Source organism: Onychomys torridus, chromosome 16, assembly GCF_903995425.1.
Source record: "Onychomys torridus chromosome 16, mOncTor1.1, whole genome shotgun sequence".
In the NCBI taxonomy this organism is placed as follows: domain Eukaryota; kingdom Metazoa; phylum Chordata; class Mammalia; order Rodentia; family Cricetidae; genus Onychomys; species Onychomys torridus.
In genome coordinates, this window is record NC_050458.1 from 47,564,517 (window position 1) to 47,585,604 (window position 21,088).

At 43.3% G+C, this 21,088-nt stretch overlaps 1 protein-coding gene across 1 annotated transcript; it reads right to left on the minus strand.

Annotated features, from left to right (window-relative positions):
* Positions 1–16,181: 16,181 nt before the first annotated feature.
* On the minus strand, positions 16,182–20,436 carry LOC118597121 (cytochrome P450 2D20-like). Its single transcript, XM_036208394.1, has 9 exons — positions 20,248–20,436; positions 19,277–19,448; positions 18,857–19,009; positions 18,617–18,777; positions 17,795–17,971; positions 17,469–17,610; positions 17,084–17,271; positions 16,546–16,687; positions 16,182–16,444 (listed from the first exon to the last, which is right to left on the minus strand). Exons 1-9 carry the CDS (start codon positions 20,434–20,436, stop codon positions 16,266–16,268), a joined length of 1,503 nt encoding a protein of 500 aa, XP_036064287.1. The 3' UTR covers positions 16,182–16,265.
* Positions 20,437–21,088: the final 652 nt, after the last annotated feature.

Sequence of the window (21,088 nt, forward strand, 5' to 3'; positions counted from 1 at the left end):
CAGTAGTCAAGGCAAAAGCAGTTTCTTTGCCCAGTGGCTGACCTTGCCACAGTGAGAGAAACTCCATAAGGAGTTTCTTCAGTTCCCATCATCTCTGATGAAAATTGGTGCTGCCAGGAGCAGGTGTGTCTCATTGTCATGCAAAACCTTAGCTTAACAAAATGTTTTAAATGCCATATTCTATAGGTCTTTGAAGTGTTTGAAGACCACTTACCTATCTAAAATATACCTATTTAGTATAGAAAACATATCTAATTTGACTACAAATTTAATTATTATAGATTAACTACTAACTTCATTTCTTAATTTTACATTGCATTTCAAATGAGCTGCATAAGCACAATATCCAATAGGAGTAGAAATATATATACATATATAGTACAGCAAAAGAAACTTCAAATATGTATCAATATACCAAAAATCTTGCCAATGCAAAATATTTGAAATTAATAGTTTTCTGTTTAGTCCTAAATTCGTATATTCCCCCTAAATATAACAGAAACCCACAACACAACAAATAACTAAGGACAACCCACATCCCAACTCTTGGGAACGTGGATGTCATTTTCTGTAGACTGCTTCCTGTTGTCTGTGGGCAAATCAGCCTTAGGGTCCCAAGGAGAAAATTTGAGATAATGGCCAAGTCCTGGAAAGACCAGCTAAAACCTGATCAGACAATAGAAAGGCAGGAGATGGATAGGTGGGCTGCCAGGTAGAGAAAATAAATAGAAAGAGAAGAGGAGGGAGAAGCATAAAAAGGAGAGTGGATGCCAGGGGCCAACCATCTAGCCACACAGCCAATCATGGAGTAAGAAGGAAAGAAAGGAATATAGAATAGAGAAAGGTAAAAGCCCCAAAAGGCAAAAAGTAGATGGGATAATTTAAGAAAAGCTGGCTAGAAATAAGCCAAGCTAAGGCCAGGCATTACAAATAGGTATAAGTCTCTGTGTATTTATTTGGGAGCTGAGTGGCAGGCGCCCAAAGAGTGAGATTAGAAAAACAAAACAAAACTTCAGATAAAAAGAGCATATGGCACTTTAAGAGTTTCTGCTGGACAGTGAGACCTTGAGCAGCAGATACTTAAGTGGGAACGAAAACCTACATAAAACACCTGGCACAGTGCCGGGCATTCCATAGTTGAGGGCCGAATGAAGTTCATGGTCAAACACAACCTCTACCATGCCTGGAGCTTTAGACTTTGTTTTCATGACCCAAGAGCCATGAGGAGCCAGCCATAAGAGCCTCCTGGAGGTCTTAGCTAAACTGCTTAGCAATGTTTTTGATAAAAAAAAGACGACAGACATGTAGTTAAGACAGATCCAAGTAGGAAAAAAAAAAAAAACCTTCTAAACAGGTTACAGAGTATTTAACAATGTGCGCAGGCTTAAGGAAAGTAAAAGGGTATTGACAGTCATAGAGAGGAAGAAACAGTTTAAAAATAATAATCTTTAAAAAGAGAAGTAAATAGTATTTAAAAAGAAGAATAAGCCACTTAGAGATGGGAAATGCACAGGGATTCTGGGTCCTGTATGTTGCTGTATGACCTTGAGTTTTTTGACTGTTGACAAGCACATGACAACTGCTAAGAGAAATATTATTGAAGGAGGGCTGCGGAAACAAACCAGCCTGGATAGTTTAAGAATGCCTTAACTTTACGACGGAACTAAAAAAAAAAAAAATGCATAGCTTTGGAAAAGAGGATTTGCTTTTATTTCCACAGGAAATGAGAGGCTGTGGATTCCTTCAGGGTTGATATTGATCAGGTTTGATCCAGGAAGAACTCCTGAATCTTGACAGGTGACATCTATCAAGAAAGGTTATAGCTAGCTTCCCCAGGACTTGGCCATTATCTCAATTTTCTCAGGGACCCCTAAAGATGCCTTCACCAATAGACAACAGGAAGCAGCCTGGAAAACATGATGCACACATTCTCTAAAAGTGGGATGGTTGGTTGTTGATTAGTTGGCGAGTTATGGATGTTTGTTATCATTTTGTGGGAATGTAGGAATATAGAATAAAAAGACAACTATTAAATCTCAGATATTTTACTTTGGTTTGGATTTTGGTATATTGATATAAATTTAAAGTTATTTTTGTTATACTGTATATATGCTTCTAATCTTGTTTTGGGTATTGTGCTTATGCAGCTCATTTAAAAATGCAATGTATGACTAAGAAATGAAGTTAGTAGTTAATCTACAGTCATTAAACTTATAGAGACATTAGGTATGTTTTCAAGGTAAAACATGTATATTTTAGGCAGATAATTTCCAAACACTTCAAAGACCTACAGAATATGGGATTTAAGATATTTAATAACCTAAGGTTTTTCATGACAATGAGACACATCTGCTCCTGGCAGCACAAATTTACTTCATAAAAGGATGATGGGCACCAAAGAAACTGCATATGGAGTTTGCTTTCGTTTGAAGAGGAAACAGCTTTTGCATTGACTGCTGACAGTATGCTGTACAGACTGGATAAGCAGGACACAGGACTGAACTTTGCCAAGACAAGGCAGTGTAGTCCTTCAAATTTACTGCTTCACTATAAAGTCTGCCTGGTATTCCAGACCTGTAGGCAAAAGATGGATGCCTGTGGGGGTATGTTGTATATCAAATAAAACTTTCCTGAAGATCAGAGGACAGAAAAAGCCACTCAATTAAACATAGAGGTCAGGCAGTGGTTGCACACACCTTTGGTCCTAGCATTCAGGAAGCAGAGATCTGTATGAATCTCTGTGAGTTCAAAGCCACCCTGGACTACATGAGATTGATTCAGTCTAGGAGAGAAACAGAGCCAGGCAGGGAGTCACACGCCTTTAATACCAGTACTTGAGATCTCGTGCCTTTTTTCCCAGTATTTGGGAAGCACACATGACTTTAATCACAGCACCAGGAAGGAAGTGATGTGGCTGGGGGAAGAAAGGCAGGTAAGGCGTGAGGAGACAGGAACTAGAGATTTTTGGCCTAGCAGTCAGAAGAATTCAGTCAGAGGATTCCTGGAGATAGGATCTCACCTTCCATTTGGCCTGAGGATTTCAGAAGTAGTGAGAAGTTTCTCTAGTGGCTTGTTCCTTTGTCTCTCTGTTCTTTCAGCAATTACCCCAATATCTGGCTCAGGGTTTTTTTTATTATTATTATTATAAGATCACTTAGAATTTGTGCATCAGATACCCTCCCTTGGGGAATTTTGGGCAATGAGTGCATTGTACTCACACCCAGGTTGATCCTGTCACCATGTGGATATCCAGGAGGTGATGGTCTTGGTCTGTCTTGGGGTTTCTATTACTGTGAAGAGACAACATGACCACAGAAATTTTATGAAGGAAAACATTTAATGGGTGGCTTACAAATTCATAGATTTAGTCTATCATCACCATGGTGGGACATGGTGGCATGCAGGCAGCCATGGTGCTAGAGAAGGAGATGAGAGTTGGGGGCCAATTACATTCAAACTACCACATGATCTTTACCACCCTTTTTTGTTTAGGGGAAATTCTAGGAAAAGGGTGCCCATGAATGCCCTGGGGGAAGCCCTGTACTTCAGTGTCACAGGAGGTCATGTATAAAATTCAATGAGACAAGCCCCAAATCACTTCACTTCATGAATGACATTATGGTGAAGGTCATGCCAACCTTGTTTTGCTATCTCTGGATGCCACACCTGCCCTATGATGTCATCAACATTCTGTTGGATGTGATCTAGTGGGACACAGCTCTTCAGTGAAGAAGACCCAGGAGACTCTCCCATAATCCTCTCCTACCTCTGTGATAGGGCAGGATTCATTTGAAAAGGATGGACATCACTCTTGCTGGGCCAAACTACTGCTGGAGCCACAAGTGTCTCAAGTCAGCTCAGAGAATGTGCCTTTACCTTTCCTCCCTCTTAGCCCCAGCCAGACTCACACTGCACATCCAGATGCAGGACCATGAGCAGCAGGGCCCAGGCCAGTGTGGTGGAGGTGCTCACCTTCCCTGCAGTGAACAGGGCAGCCACCATCATGTGCAGGTTCTCATCATTGAAGTAGCTTCAGGATTTCCCTTGACCTGGGCCAGGTAGAAAGAGTGGGCTGAGAGGATCATGGATAGAAGCCTGTGATAACCTTCCACTGTCTCCAGGAAGTCCAGATCCTGGGTTACTGTGTGACACACAGGCTCTGTCTTTCTTGTCCTTACCCAACACTACCACCTACAACTTCTCACCTTCTCCACCTCTGCCAGGAAGACATTGGTCAGGTCTCAGGGTGTCTGGGCAGGATCTGGGTCCTCTTGTGCTTAGGCAACAGGCTATCCTGTGAACCTATAAGTACCATGTCTTCTGGAAAGACTTTGTCAAGGTACCCTGGGATGTATAGGAACATTGGGACCACATTCAACATCTATGACAGCCACAGAGAGAACTGGAAGCTTCTTTCCTTTAGTAGCTTTTTTGTTTGTTTGTTTTTAGGACAGGGTTTCTCTGTGTAGCTTTGGTGCCTTTCCTGGAACTCACTCTGTAGCCCAGGCTGACCTCAAACTCAGAGATATCCATATGGCTCTGCCTCCCGAGTGCTGGGATTAAAGGAATGTGCCATAACTGCCCAGCCCTTTAGTAGCTTTTAAATTTATTTCATTATTATTGTGTGTGCATATATGTCTAAGTATATGTATGTATTCATGTCTGTATATGTCTGTGTGTGGTGCATGTGTGTGCATAGTGTTGTTATAAGAAGCCCACTAGATATGACCACTCAGACACAGTCTATAGACAACTGAAAGTCTTTATTCCAGCTGACTGGGACTATACTCAGGTATTTGGGACCCAAGTGTAGACCCATGCATTTAGAACAAGGGGCTTTTAAAGGCAAAAACCACATCATGCTATGTTGCTCAGCAGCTCCAAGGGAGGTTTTGTGCAAGAAAACAGTTTAACAGCAGCCAAGATAAGCAGTTATCTGGAGAGAGAGGTTTGCACGAGCAGGCAATTCAATAGAAGCTAAGACAAGCTAGCTGTGTCATTTTGACATGGGGTACCCTAGAATAGAGGTGGGTGGTTAACCATGGGGTTTTGCATCCAGGAGATCAAATTCTAGTCAATCCTAATGGCGTCAAAAGAATATGAGATGGAGGAATATCTGCACTGTCTTGCTCTGTCACAGTGTGTGTGTGTGTATATATATATATATATATATATATATATATATATATATATATATATATACTGTATGAATGTGTCTGTGTGTATGAATGTACATGAGTGTAGTATATGTGTTTGTTGATAGTGTGTGAGCATATGTGTAGGCATGTGTGCATAATATGCATACATATGGGTGCAAGTGTGCATATGGTGTAGGTGTCACATGGTGTGTGTGTGTGTGTGTGTGTGTGTGTGTGTGTGTGTGTGTGTATGCATACTTGCCATTGTGAGAATGTAAAAGACAGTAAACACACATGGAGTCTTTCCACTTGAAATAAGTTCTGGAGATTGAATTAGGTCTCTAGGCTTGCTTGACAAAATTTTTACTTGCTGACTACCTGGCTGGCCCTGTGTGCTGCTTCTGCTCAGCATCTTCCTGGACCAGTCTCAGTTCCTAGCCTCTTTTACCAGGACCCACGCCTGTTTATTTCCACCCCAAACCTTCCTCCTCCTCTGTTCCAGACTTTAGGCTCCTGAAGTCCAGGGTGAAAGTGGGAGTCTATTTTCAGGTTCCTCGTGGCTTTACCCAGCAGGTCTGCATAGAGAGGATGATTGAACCATGGGCCTGAGTGCAGGTGTCTGAGATGGTCTGCACTTGGCTGTGCTGGGAGGAGGTCTTTTGCTCCACCCCTTGGCATTTCTATAAATACCCTAAGGCAGAGACAGTCAGGGCCCATGGGAATAGGCCCAGGCCCTCTCGAGGCTGTCCTGTATTTTCTATCTGTTTATCCCCACACTCTAAATCCTTCTAACATTTCCTGCTGCTCTCACTCAAGAAAACTCTGGGGAACTGTGAGGTTGGTGGGTAGACGCCCCGCACAATGGCACCATGAACAGAGACTAAAGACAAAGGAATAGGGACTAAAGACAAAGGAAAATAATAGTAATATTTAGATTTATGCAGAGTTTTGGCGAAAGTGAGAGTTAGACCCTGCCAGTTGAAGTGGCTGGTCCAGTGTAGAAGTGAAAGTAAAGAAATTAATAAGGGCAAGGGGTTTTATCCTCAAGAGAAAAGGAAATACAGACTGGAAGGATGTCTGATGCTGCAGTGCAAAAATCTACTCTATCAAGATTTCCATCTTCTATCTCTTTCTCAATTTCTATCTGTGAAAAATAAGGAATTAGAGTATAGCAATATAGTGTAGGAAAAACTTAGAAGTGTAATAGCATGTAGAAAAAAATTATTCAAGATAAGTTAGGCAACTAGGCAGAAAAACTCTTAAATTTTCTAACTTGGAGGCTATGTATGCAAACTAGGGGAAAAAAATCTATCTTTCAACTTAAAGGCCAGGGGAAAAAACTCTTTGAGCTTATTGGGCAGGAAAAAAGATTCCTGTGGCAGCTTTTGGCCTAAGGACAGCTAAAATACTAAGTCCAAGTGGCAAGAGAAAGTGATTTTTCCCTGAGGCAAAAATGTGGGTGTAAGGAGCCAAAAAGTTTAAAGTTCAGAAGTTTTGGGAATAGTTGGTCTTTCTCTCTTGGGAAAAAAATCTTTCTCAAACTAAAAGCTTTTCTGGTAAAATTTGGAAAAAAATCTCTCTAAAAAGTCTTAATCTTTCTCAAACTAAAAGCTCTCTTAAAATTTTTAAGCTAAAAACCTTTCAGAACTTTCTCAGATGGACAAAAATTAGAATCACCTGAAGATATTAGTATGGGAATCACCTGTAATTCGCTCTAAGGGAAAACAACAAACCTCCTAGAATAGCAGAACCTCTTTAAGCTTTAAAAATCCTCCCTACAATGAGGGAGGCAGTGCTTGAGTTCCCAAAAACCTCTCTTCTAAGCTGTCACTTCAAGCTAGTAAAAGGCTGTAGGTCAGAATCCCCTGAGGAAATGCTTGGGAGAGTGTAGGTAAAGAGCCCAACAGAACAAGAAACTGTCTACATGGGAAAAGCAAAAAAGCCAAGCCTTTTAGCTACAGCTGAGCTGAGGCATCAAGGATTTTGTTTCTAAGTGAGTGTCTATACTGATGAAAAGGTGCTCCTAATTGCCCTAGCACAAAGTCCCTTGAAGCAATGCAAAGCCTCTCTCTTAGCATTGTATCCTTGCTTCTAACCAAAAACGGAGAAGCAACTAGCCAGTACCTCCAAGTTTGAGTGCATTCCAGGGATACTAGAGCTCCTGCAGTTGTGAACAACTTCCTGGAGTACACAGCTGAGGCAGGAAGGTGCAGGACCCAGGGGAAAAATGCTAATGAACAAAGCTAAAGCCGGCAGGAACAGCACAGTTGCCCTCTTTCCTGCAAATCCCGGGTTGATAGGTGGGGCTACGAAGCATCCACAGCTGCAAAAAGAAATCTGGGAAAAGTTTTCCTATCAGAGAAAGGACCTTTCTGGGAAAGCAGTAAAGCTGAACTACGTCTGCAGTTGGGCAGCTGAGTCAGGAACACTGTATGGGGAAAGCGCCCAGCCAGGGCAGAACAGAGAACTAACCAGGAGCAAAAGCTCTTTTCTATCAGAGAAAGCATCTTTCTAAGAAAAACTTGGTTTCAACTGACTTCTGGTGAGATGAGGGAGTATAGCCCTAAGGGGTGATTGCCTCTGACATAAACTATCTGTAATCACATGGACAAACAAATACAACCAGCTGAGTGATTAGGCCAGGTGAAATGTAGGGAGATACACCTGTCCTAAGGTGAGCTTAGAGATGACAAAAATCTCTCTTGTTACAAAAGCATAAGCTTGATTTATGAACACAAACCTCACAGACCCTGAAACAGAAACGGACAAAAAGCCCTACCTTCAGTCACACTGTAGTGTCAGAAACGGTTTCTGGGGCAGGGGAGGATAAACTGAAACCAAACTGGGAACTGTCAGGGAGAAAGACTCTCTGAAGAAGAAATGGAGAAGGGACAGATTCCTCCCCCAGAAAAATGCATGACCCGAGAAAAGCTGCTAGAATTTGAGGGGAAAAAAAATTTTTTTTGGGCGGGGGAGGGCTACCTCCAGAGGCAGCTGGCAGGGGAACAGATCCACAGCTTGAAATATCTGAAGCTCTGCATCTGGGGGAAAGGAACAAGCAAAATGAGATAAAGATATATTGGTGGGAGAACATCTCTCTGAAGGAGCTATAGAAAAGCTGTCGTAAATGTTGTTTTCCATTGCCTGGCTAAGGCAAACACAAGCTCCGAAGAAAGTTGGTAAAAGGAATGCCCACCTCAATGCATGCTAGCTAGGCAGGTTCGGTTCTGATCCAGGACCAGTGTCAGATGAAAGAGACACCTGTTGAGGCCAGCTCAGAGAGAGCAGAAATCTCCCTATCTCCTGTTGTTGAAAACTTAAAAACACTTGGCTCAAACCTCCAGGGCAAGAACTTTGAAAGTAAGCCTGGTAAAAGAGAACTTGAAGTTGACTTTCAGACCCAAAAAGAACTATGGGAAATGAAGTTCTTAAACTAGCTTATAACAAGGACTGATATAGAGAAATGCATTCTGGGAAAGGTAGTTTTTCCACTAAAGATGACATTGCCTGGAAGAACTTTTCAGCTCGAATAGATGTTCATAGTAAACATAAAATAAAGCTTTTAAAAGAATAAGAAGGGGGGTTGGGGATTTAGCTCAGTGCCTAGCAAGCGCAAGGCCCTGGGTTAGGTCCTCAGCTCTGGAAAAAAAAAAAAAAAAAAAAAAAGAATGAGAAGGAAGAAAACCATCTCAGAGTTGGCTGAATGTTAGTTCCAAAGAAAAATTGTAAGAATATGGAACTCGGAGCTTCATGGTTTTTGGCTCCTTGAGAAAATACCTTATTTTCCCTAATAGCTGTACAAAATTTTGCTAAGAGCTTTACGGTAGTTCAATGAGAATTTCACCCTCATCCAGAAGTGAAGCTTTTTGTAGAGTAAACGGAAAGTTCTGCTACAAAAGAAAAGTTTGTTTGAATTGTGGCACAGAGAGGCTGTGGTGAATTTGGGTAAAGGGACAGCCTCTAACTAGAAACCGCTTGTCAACAAGCCACTATAAAATCCTTAAAACAAGGGAAAGCGGCTTGTACACTGAGCGTTGTCTTAGATATGAAGAAACTTACGGGAGATTTTAAAAGTTCTTTACCTTTTGAACAAACAGCCAGCAACGAATGATTCCTTTGCAAATCTAATAAGGAGACAAGGAAACAGGCATTCGAAAAGAAATAATTGCTTTATAGATGGGACTCAAACTTCAAAAAATCTAGCTGTCTTACAAAATAGTTGCTCCACCTGAAAGTTCCTTATAAGAAATCAATGCTCAATATCACAGCTGCTAACAATACCATCAGTGGTTAAACCTAATGTAGTGAAAATACTAAATAATGAAAATACTTTTCCTCAGACTACGCTAATGAAGGATATGTGTCATGAAAGAACATCTGTTCTTGACTTGTTTGAATAGTAGCAGTTTTGTTGAAAATATTGGGCTAATAAAAATCTATCCCCAGGGGAGACCTTGCTTTGGAGGAGGTGGGAAAGGGGGGTGTATTGGGGCTGAAGGCTGGGGGGTGGGAGGAGGGAGGACAGGGGAATCCTCGGCTGATATTTATAAAAATATTTTATAAAAAAAATCTATCCAAAACATCAGCATTGTTAAAGATTTCATGGCAAATACAGCTTTAAAAAATTTAAATTGTATCAGAGTTTGGCGATGAGGGGAAAGCGCAGCTAAAACAATGCTCTTGATGGTAAGGTTCCATCCTGCAGTCTGGGGATAGAGGAGAATAAAGAGGCTTCCAGACTGCTGAGGAGTTTGAGACAGTCGTAAATAAATTTCAGCAATGTTTTCAGACCTGCTGAAAGCTGCAGGTCTGGAACCCAATTCCAATTTAGACAACTATCTTCTCCTGGTGGGAAACTGACTGTTGAGTTGCCAGCTAAACAATTCAGAAACAGAATGTTCCTTACAAAGTTTTTCTTCTCTTCTCTTTTTATTTCTTTGGGGTTTGCTGTAAACCAAGATAGCTCTCAATAGAGTTTTTGTAGAAGATCTGGAATGCATAAAGTAATGCATAGCAACAGAAGTCACTAAATTCCAGAGTTGAGAGATCATTAAAGAATTAAACTCTTATTTCTCAAGAACTTTCAGAATGATAAGCTCTGAACTTTAGAAATGTTTTGTGTACTTCCTGTCTAGTTAAGAGAATCTTCCTAATAGAGATAGTGATAATAATTAAGAGTAAGAAGTAGAAAATTACTGTCTTGTTGGAAGATAATGTAGACGTTAAGAAATCTTTAGGTGTTTGCTAAGTTAGATATATGGTAATGATAGCACTATATGAGTTTGTAAAATAGATCTATAAAATTTCTTTAAGAATATAAGATTGCAAGAAGTACCTAAGGTAGTCTTAAGACATGTAGCAATAAGCTTGTAAGAAGATGCTAGTTGTAAACATAAGTTTAAAAAAGAATATAGAATGAATACAAGAAGTAAATAAAAAATATATTTGCTAAAGTAGTCTTATAGTTTCCTTAAGAAGTATCAATAAGTATGTTGTATGTGAGTTTGTAAAAAAGTATAAATGTGCCGGGCAGTGGTTGCACACGCCTTTAATCCCAGCACTCGGGAGGCAGAGGCAGGCAGATCTCTGTGAGTTCGAGGCCAGCCTGGGTTACCGAGTAAATTCCAGGAAAAGGCGCAAAGCTACACAGAGAAACCTGTCTCGAAACAAAACAAAACAAAAACAAACAAACAAAAAAAGTAAAAAGGTTGAGTGTGAGTTTATGCTTAAGCATATGTTATATGTGAGTTTTTGAAAAAGTATAAATATTGAGTGTGAGTCTATTCTTAATGTACATGGTGAAAGATCCTGAGACACAGAAGGTAGTGTCCTAGTAGACTGCAAAGCAGGCAGTCTGAATGGTTTCAAAAGCTCCAGAAGCCGCTAAGAAGCTAAGAATGGTGGACGCCAGAACCAGCACAAGGCATCCGCAGTTGACATCTGTGGTAAACCAATGCAACAGAGAAAAACCTGAGCTAACAGCAAAAACGATGCAGTTTAGAATATTGCTGTAACTAAAAAGGTCTCTGGCTTGAGAATGAAAGTTGCAGAGATGCTGATCTGAACTAAAATTGTTGACTGCAAAGCGTTTTGGTTGTAAAATGCTTCTTCATATTTGGAAGTGAAAGTCTGATAGCAGAATTTACTTTTTTGAACTTTTTGAACTTAAAAGATGAGATAAACTACAAAAATGCTTTGGTTATGGATTTCTTCATATTTGGAAGGCTAGTACCAGAATTTATTATTTGAATTTTGGGATTTAAGAAATGAATAATAGTGATTTCATTGCAATGGGACAATTTTGAATTTACTTATACTGGTGACCTACGAGATGTTTTCTGGAATTATTTGTGTTAAAAATGAAACTGTTTAAATGAAGAAATGTATTGTTTCTACCTAGACCCAAGATGCAGTTTTGTGTATGCATATATGCTTTATTTGTTTGTTTGTTTGTTTATTTGTTTTTCTTTTTGAGCTGAGGATCAAACCCAGGGCCTTGTGCTTGCTAGGCAAGTGCTCTACCACTGAGCTAAATCCCCAACCCTTGCATATATGTTTTATTGACTAGTGATTCATGAATTGTTTTGTGTTAAAAATGAAACTGTTGTTTTATGGAACTGTTTATGTAAAAAATGGAATTACTTATGGAACTGGTTTTGTGTTACAAATGGAACTATATAAATGGAAAAGTTTGGGTTTTCTAACTAGGCTTGAGATTTTGTTTAAAATTTTATTTAAAAAAAGGGAGAAGTAATTTTCCATAGTCTATTTCATTTAAAAAATATCTTCTATAGACCATTTCTTAATTGTACTGTTGTTTATTTTGATGTCTAATTTCTTGAGTTTTTTTTAAAATATATTCTGGATATCAGCCCTCTGTCAGATGTGGGGTTGGTGAAGATCTTTTCCCACTCTGTACCCTCAAGACCCAGCTATACCACTCTTGGGCATATACCCAAGGAATGCTCAATCATACCACAAGGACACATGCTCAACTATGTTCATAGCAGCATTATTTGTAATAGCCAGAACCTGGAAACAACCTAGATGCCCTTCAACTGAAGAATGGCTAAATAAAATGTGGTACATATACACAATGGAGTACTACTCAGCAGAGAAAAATAATAACATCATGAGGACTGCAGGCAAATGGATGGAACTAGAAAAAAATATTCCTGAGTGAGGTAACCCAGACTCAGAAAGACAAACATGGTATGTGCTCACTCATAAGTAGATACTAGATGTAAAGCAAAGGATAACCAGACTGTAACTCACAACTCCAGGGAGGCTACCTAGTAAAGAGGACCCTAAGAAAGACACAGGGATCGTCCAATGACAGAGAAATGGATGAGATCTACATGAGTAAACTGGACATGAGGTGGGTAATGGAGGGCAAGGGTCAAGGGAAAGAGATCTTAGGGGAGTGGGAGATCCCAGCTGGATCAAGAACAGAGAGGGAGAACAAGAAAAGAAATCATAATAAATGAAGAATGGGAATAGGAAGAAGCAAAGGCTAGAGAGGTTCCCCAGAAATCCACAAAGATACCTCCACAATATTGCTCCACAATAGACTACTGGCAATGGTTGAAAGAAAGCCTGAGCTGACCTACTCTGGTGATCTGATGGCCGAACACCCTAACTGTCATGATAGAACTCTCATCCAGTGACTGATAGAAGCAGATGCAGAGATCCACAGCCAAGCCCCGTGGAGCTCCAGGAGTCCAATTGGTGAGAGAGAGGAGGGATTATATGAGCAAGAAATATTGAGACCATGATTGGAAAAAGCACAGGGACAAATAGCCAAACTAGTGGAAACACTTGAACTGTGAACCAATAGCTAAGAAGCCCCCATGGAACTGGATCAGGCCCTCTGGATAAGTGAGACAGTTGATTAGCTTGAACTGTATAGGAGGCCCCCCAGGCAATGGGACTGGGACCTGTCCTCAGTTCATGAGATGGCTTTTTGAAACCTAGGGCCTATGCTGAGACATTTTGCTCAGCCTTGGTTGTAGGACTGGATCTGCCTCAACTGAATCTACCAGGCCGAGCTGAATCTCCAGGGGAGACCTTGCCTTGGAGGAGGTGAGAATGGGGGGTGGGATGGGGGAGAGGCTGGGGGTGGGAGGAGGGAGGACAGGGAATCTGTGGCTGATATGTAAAATTAAATTAATTATAAAATAAAACAATAATTAAAAATAAAAAAATCTTATTTGAGGTGGATTAATGTTATGTTTTTGTTAGTTAGAAATGCTAATGGGTATACTAAGAGATTACTTTAAAGTGTAAAGAGTTTTATTAAGAAACTGCTTTTGGATATTTTGATAAAAGTTTTCAAAGTGTTAATGGTTGATTGAGAATACTGCTTTTCAATATGGGTTTGTAGGAATAGTGTATGTTTGGGTTTTTCTAACTAGGTTCAAGATTTTGTTTAAAAAATTATAAAGAAAAGGATTTATGAGTGAATTAAGGTTGAATGTATGTTTGTAGAAGTTATGTTAACCTATTGGTATTAATGCACCCTGGTTTGAAGTTAAGGAAATATTTAAATTTGATGTGAAAGCATCAGAAGTTTTTCTTATGTTCTGTTAGCAAGAAAATTCAAATGGTTCTATTAAGAGTTAAAGTTGTAAGACTGAGAAAATTGTAACTATGTATAGCACTATTTATTTTAATTCAAATGGTACTGTTTGCTTTAAGTTGTAAGATTGAGAGAACTATAACTATGTACAGCAATATTTGTTAACCTGTTAATGGTAATGATGAAGCTAAGGAATTCTTTAAGTTTGTAGCCTTAAGAGTTTTTGGTTTAGAAAGGGCTGGATGCAGCTAAGACTGCTGTAGTCACCTTAGAGCCAATCCAAAAAAGAAATGCCATCTTTATCATTGTCTACTCCCGTACTGGGAGGTGTAACAGTTATGGAGATTGCTGTAAGCTCTTAATAAGGAGTTGTTTTTTATATATTAAGAAAGGGGAACCTGTGGGAGCCCATTTTCAGGTTCCTAGTGGCTTTACCCAGCAGGTCTGCATAGAGAAAATGATTGGACCACAGGCCTGAGTGCAGGTGTCTGAGATGGTCTGCACTTGGCTGTGCTGGGGGGAGGTCTTTTGCTCCACCCCTTGGCATTTCTATAAATACCCTAAGGCAGAGACAGTCAGGGCCCATGGGAATAGGTTCCAGGCCCTCTCAAGGCTATCCTGTATTTTCTATCTGTTTATCTCCACAATCTAAAGCCTTCTATTGATATTTCCTGCTGCTCACACTCAAGAAAACTCTGGGGAGCTGTGGGGTTGGTGGGTAGCTGCCCTGCAGGTGAACAGAAGAAATAATCTACCCAGAAAATCTCACAGTCCTTTGTGGCTTCCATGTAGACAGAGGACACAGGTTCTCTCCCTCCTCTCCTGTTCTCAGAGGTTTGTCAAGGTCCAGACCTTTCCTCCTGCAGTGGACTCCCAGAAGGCCTTTCCCATGGCCTTGGCACACAGCTTCCTCAGGGAGGATGGACAGCACAGATGAGGCTCTGTGGGCTGCCCTGAGCCTCCTACCTCAGCAAGGAAGCCCGTGCTTTCTCTCAAATGTTCTCTTAATATTTTCAGTTGTTGTTTACAACAGAATCTCAATTGTTTAATTTCATCAATAAAGACTCAGGAGCCAAATGCTGGGGTGAAAGTCTGCTAGCTCAGAGAGACAAAGAAAGCACCCAGCTGAACTTCCTCCTCACCCAACATTCCAGGAAAAACTCTGTCCTCCACTGCCATCTCAAACAATGCTCTCTCCAACCTCCATATCCCTCTTTTCTACTTCCTGTGCATCTCTGTATCCATCCTCCAGACTCCCCTTTATTCTCTATGGTTTTTACTAATAACCCTATGTTCACTTCAAGTCAGCTGATTACTTGCTCTGCCTCTTGATCTATGGTTGACTTTACTTAATTCTGTTTACAATATTGAAGCAGGAAGCACTTGGATTAAAAATGTGTGCTAGGGCCTAGCCACACTACAACTGGAACAGGTTTTTCTAGGGAATAATGTAATCTTGGGGTTCACAAAGTGATCAATATCTTGCAACATTCAGCATCTGGCCAAATCAAAGGAGTTTGTACTCAAAGTGATGGACATAAATGACATAAATCACGTTGCATGTGGCTTTGTTCTGATGGTGTTGGGGCTAAAGGGAAGTCCTAGGAGTGGATATATACATAAGTCAAGATGTTGTACCTCTCTCCTTGTGCAATTCTGGCTGTTGTGGAATATTTTACTATTCAAAGATGTGTTACATTTGTTAAACTATGTAGAGATGTATTGCATTTGTTTATGTTGTGGACTATTTAACTATGTGAAGATGTGCTACATTTGTTTAGTTATGTGAAGGTGTGTTGCTGCTTTACCTTGCCTGCCTAAGGCACCTGATTGGTCTAATAAAAAGCTGAATGGCCAATAGCAGTGGAGAAACTTCCAGGTACGCAGAGTAAGAAGGAAGAGGAATTTAGGCTCAGGAAGAAAGAAAAGGAGACAACAGCAATACCTCAAGGGCCTGCCAGAGACAGAGGAAGCAGGAAATAGGACACACAGAATGAAAGAAAGGTTAAAAAGTTCCAAGGGAAAATGTAGATGAGTAGAAACAGGTTAAATTAAGTTAAAAGAACTTTAGACAAGCCTAAACTAAGGCTGAGTATTCATAATTAATAATAAGGCTCCTTGTCACTATTTGGGAGCTGGGTGGTGGCCTAAAGAAAATTCCAACGATATTCTACTTCATCACAATGTTTTTCCACTCTCATTCCCTCTTCCCTTTTTTTTAATCACCTCATGACCATCTCCACCTGCCAACACTTTTGATAAAGGATCTTTTTAAGAAGCCCAGGCTTGAACTTGCAATCTTCTTGCGTTGGACTCCTTCATGAGAGTCTGCAGGCCTGTGCCACTTGGCTCAGTAAACTCTTTTCTCACAGCATTAAAGGTGATCTAAGGGCAGGTCTGAGGCAGAGGGGAAGACTGACTATAGACTGTTGTCTTGTTGACACAGTTGACACAAGGATGGGGGTTGGCCTGGGAATGAGTGGCAGCCTCAGAACAGGTTTATTGGACATCAGTTAGCACAAGCTTGGGAGCGGGTTGGGAGAGTCGAGCTAGCGCAGGACTGCACACAGCTCATAGGGGTTTGGGGTAACTGGCAATGCGTAGATGCCATGGTCGCTGGGCCGGGGCTGTCCTTCAGGCACCGAGAAGCTAAAGCGCTGCAGGAGGCAGGTGAAGAAGAGGAAGAGCTCCATGCGGGCCAGAGGCTCCCCCAGGCATGCTCTGCGGCCTGTGGGTGGGAGAGGGGCTCAGTCAGTCTGGGGCCTGATGGGTGCTCCACCCTCCAAGGTCCCCTGGGAAGAGACATGGAGCCAGGCACCCCCCCAGGACCTGCAGAGAATGGCATGAAGGCCTCATGCTTCACAAAGCGGCCCTGGGCATCCAGGAAGTGTTCAGGATGGAACTGGAGGGGCTTCTCCCAGACAGTCTCATCCTTCAGCACGGAGGACAGGTTGGGGATGAGGGTCGTTCCCTGGCAGCAGACAAAAGGTGTAAACATGGACTGGGACATGGCTAACATGATCCTGGTCACCAAGTTCACATGCACAACCTCTTTGTGCACACACTGGATTCTTTCATTCACCTCAACCTCAGAGCCTCTCAGTACCTTTGCTGGTACCAGTCAAGGCCCTGTGACAAAGCTTTCATGGGTACCCAAATCAAGTCTCTGTGTGTAGTGCTCTCTAAAATCCCTGTGGCTTATTTTCTTGGACATCCCTCTTCCCTGGGGGATCCTGGGCAATGGCTGCTATATACTCACAACCAGGTTGGACCCATCATCATGTGCTAATCCAGGATGTGCTGGTCTTGGTCTTAGTAGCCTTTGTTTGCCTAGTGGTGATCCTGGGACAAGAGACCCCGTTCCTACCTTAGGGATGAGGAAGCCCTGTACTTCAATGTCACGGGATGTCATATGTGGTAGATTCACTGGGAGAATGTCTGCAAATCGCTGCACCTCATGAATGACAGCATTGGTGTAGGGCATGCGGGTCAGGTCTGCCATCTCTGGATGCCGCACCTGCCCTATGACCTCATCAATCTCCTGTTGGACGCGGCCTGGAGGGACAGCATCCTGTCAGTGATGCAGTCCCTTGGTGGCTCCTCCCTGATCTTCTCCCAGTCAATGAATAGGTGAGGTAAGACTCCCATCAGACTTCTGGGGGTCTGGGTCAAGCTGATGCTGGAGCCCCCAGCTTCTCCAGCACTTCTACCTTTCTTCCCTCACACTCCCTCCCAGTGCCAACCAGTCTCACACTGCACATCCGGGTGCAGGATCAGCAGCAGCAGGGCCCAGGACAGTGTGGTAGATGTGGTAACTGTCCCTGCCATGAACATGTCAACCACCACCACATGCAGATTCCCATCATTGAAGGTGCTCTCAGGATTCCCCTTGGCCTGGAACAGATAGAGAAGGTAGGCTAAAAAACACAGGCAGTAATCCCCAAACCATCTACCATTGTGGTCATGCACCCCAGGTGTTGGGTCCATGGGTGACATGTAAACTCCACCCTCCTGGCATCACAACTCACAGAACAGTTCTGCCCAAAGACACTGATCCCATGTCCATGGCTGACCTCACCTTCTCTATCTCAGCCAGGAAGGCATCTGTCAGGTCTCGGGGAGGCTGGGCAGGGTCCCAGGTTGTCTTGTGATCAACCAACATCTTATCTAGTGAGTCTATGAACTCTGTCAGCTTGGGGAAGGCTTTTCTAGGCAGCCCTGGGATGCGAAGAAGCACTGGGACAGCATTCAGCACCTGGGAAAGAAACACAACAGTTTAGTTGCTTTTACTGCTAATGAAGAATCGTGTGTGTGTGTGTGTGTGTGTGTGTGTGTGTGTGTGTGTGTGTACATGTGCACCCAGACATGTGCACAATGGCTCCTGTTGGGTTGTCAGAGAATAACTTGTAGAGTAAGATCTATCTCCCCCATGGGTGCCAGGGATCCAGCTCAGATCTCCAGGCTTACTTGGTAAGTCCCTTTACCCATTGACCATCTATCTCCTTCGCCTGCATGCTGTTTCTGCTCACTGTTCTCCTGGACCAGGTCTCAGGTCCTGGCCTCTTCCACAATGACTCAGAGTCTGTTTATACCCACCTAGAACCTGCTTCTTCCTCCGTTCCAGCCTCTAGGCGGTCTTGTAGCCCAAGGTGAATCAAATGACTACCCTGCCAATCTAACAGGATGTGCAGGTTCCATGTACACACAGGGCATAGGTCACTCCTTCTAGAGCCCCTGACCTTTGTCCACTCCTCCCCTACTGTTACCTGAGATTTGACAAGGTCTAGGCTTTTCCTCCTGCATTTGACTATCAAACAAAACCATACCCCATTCACCCTGAAATCATAATTCTGATTTTACAGCACAGATGTGGCCATGCACATTGCCCTGAGACTCATACCTCAGCAATGAAGCCAGAGTCCTCTCCCAAACTTTCCTGTAATGTTTTGAGCAACCTGTTTAAGAAAGGGTCTTCATACTCGAAGCGGTGGGCATAGATGAGGGATGAAATCACATTGCATACACCTTTTTTCAGGAGATTGGTGGGATTAAAGGGATGTGCTGGAAGCAGAGATGCAAACAAGTCATGGTATTGCTCAGAAGTGCCTGCCCACATCTCTACATCTCACCCATCACCCACCAGCCTCCTTGGCGAAGGCGTCACAGAGGTGGCCAGCCTCCTCTGTCACCCACTGTTCCAGTGATTTCTTGCCCAGGCCAAAGTCTCGCATGGTGGTCAGAGAAAATCGCCGCTGCTCTCGCCACTCAGGCCCATAAGGTGCTAAGACAACACCTGCAGAGACATCTGTGTTACTAAGGATACATGTGGCTGTGCTGACTCCTCTGCTCCCAACATTTCCCTGTGGTCAGTCTCAGCCCCCAGTGTCCCAGCACTTTGCTGTCACATGGCAGCACATGGCACTTCAGTGTCTCCACCCTCCGTTCCAGTGACTTCCCCTTGCAATGTCTGAACACATCCCTCCATTAGGTCCTGTCCATCTTCTGTCCCTGGCTCCTCAAGCCCTGTTCTCTCTGCCTCATCCCCAGGATAGCTCTTTGCCTTTATATTTGTGCCGATAGCCCAGGTGATCATAGATGGGCATTGGCGGGCGGTCAGAGGTGTCCTCCCCACAGTTGACCAGCACTTCCCGAACCGCCTTCAGTCCGTTGATCACGACCACGGGCTTCCAGGCCATCTGCAGGCTGAACACGTCACCATAGCGTTGTTGAAGCTGAAGGAGAGGGACAGAGCACTTAAGAAGTGGAGGTCCCCAGCAGACTGGAAGATCAAAGTTCAACACACGAGTCTGTTTGTCTGTCTGTCTGTCTCTCTCTCTGTCTGCCTCTTTCTCTCTCTCTGTCTCTCTCTCTGTCTCTCTCTCTCTGTGTGTGTGTGTGTGTGCTTGTGCACACAAACTTGAACACACGTGTATGTCCTCATCACTGAACCTTTGTCCTGCCCTTTGCTGAGCAAATGTTCTATCACTGACCTCTATCTCTAGGCTGAGGTATGGCACCTTGTGAATGGGATATCCATTCTTCTAAATCAAGCAAATTTCTCATAGTAGATGAGGTCATTCAGGGGTGACCTGCCAGAGTAAAGTCCTTGTCCCCTTCATACCCCATCATACAAGGGAAATTCGGGTTCCTAAAATGGGCAACAAAGCCTGAGTCCACACAGCAGCAAGAGATTAGAGCACACACAGCCATCACCCCACTTCTCTTTCCTGACTGACAGGCTTCACTGGAACCTGGCTCCTCCCCTCTGTCCCTGAGACCACATCCACTGAGGGGATCACAAGGGACCTGGAGCCTTCCCAACTTCTGCCCTGTCCAACCAGACTTCCAGCCTGCTTCCATGGCATTGCATACTGAGCTCTGCTCTTAGAAAGTCCACAGTGTCCTCAGACCCAGAAGTCAGTGCCACAAGGAAACTACTCAGCCTTTCTCCTCTTGGAGACCATCTTCCTGTCAATCCTGTGGCTTTAGGGGCACCATGATCTCTACCCCCCTCCATCACCTCTGTCTCACCTTGTACAAACTGTAAGGCATGTTCTCAAAGTCCACCTGCAGCAGGTTGCCCAGCCCAGGTAGTGCCAAAGGGCCTGGAGGGTAGTGGGCAGTCCAGAACTTTCGTCGGTACATCTGGTCCACCAGAAACAGGAAGACGGCCGTGAATATGACCACAGACCACAGGCCATCTCCAATCAATAGCGCCATGGCTGTTCCACTGCTTCCCAGGCTGTTTGTGGAACACCTGCTCCAGACACCTGAGATCAGGACAGACACTCTATGGACAGACTGGGCACCCGGTCCCTTATGAAGGGGATAAGGCTGCACTTTGTTCTCTGCCTTGAGCCAAGTACCTGTGTTTACTGTTCAGCCAGGGTTTGTAGGGAGGGGTGAGAATGGGTGAGGGGAAGTCAGCCTCAGAGGTTCCTGCCCTTCACCTCTTCTCTGGTGCTTATCCAGGGGAGAAACATCACTTGCTCCACAGGGAGCTGTGCACTGTGGTTGTGTAGGCCTGGGCACTATGAGCACAGAGGAAAGATGACCAGTTGACTCTGCCTCAAGGTTCCGGTTCACAAAGTATAGAGAAGTCAGTCAGTGATAGGCCACACAGGCAGAGCTCTGGGGCCCTGAGCACACTGTCTCAGAATGGATTGAGTTCTTGTGAAGCTTCATGAACACTTGGCTTTAGGACATGAGGTGTGACCAACTCGGCAGGCACTATCACTGTGTGGAAGGGCCATGAAGTGGCGTGTGTGTCTAGCCAATGAGGATGAGTGACAGGCAGTGTGAGGAAGGCAGCTCCATCCTGGGGAGCCATGAGTACAGATGTGAGGTCACTCAACTATGAGGAAGGCCAAAC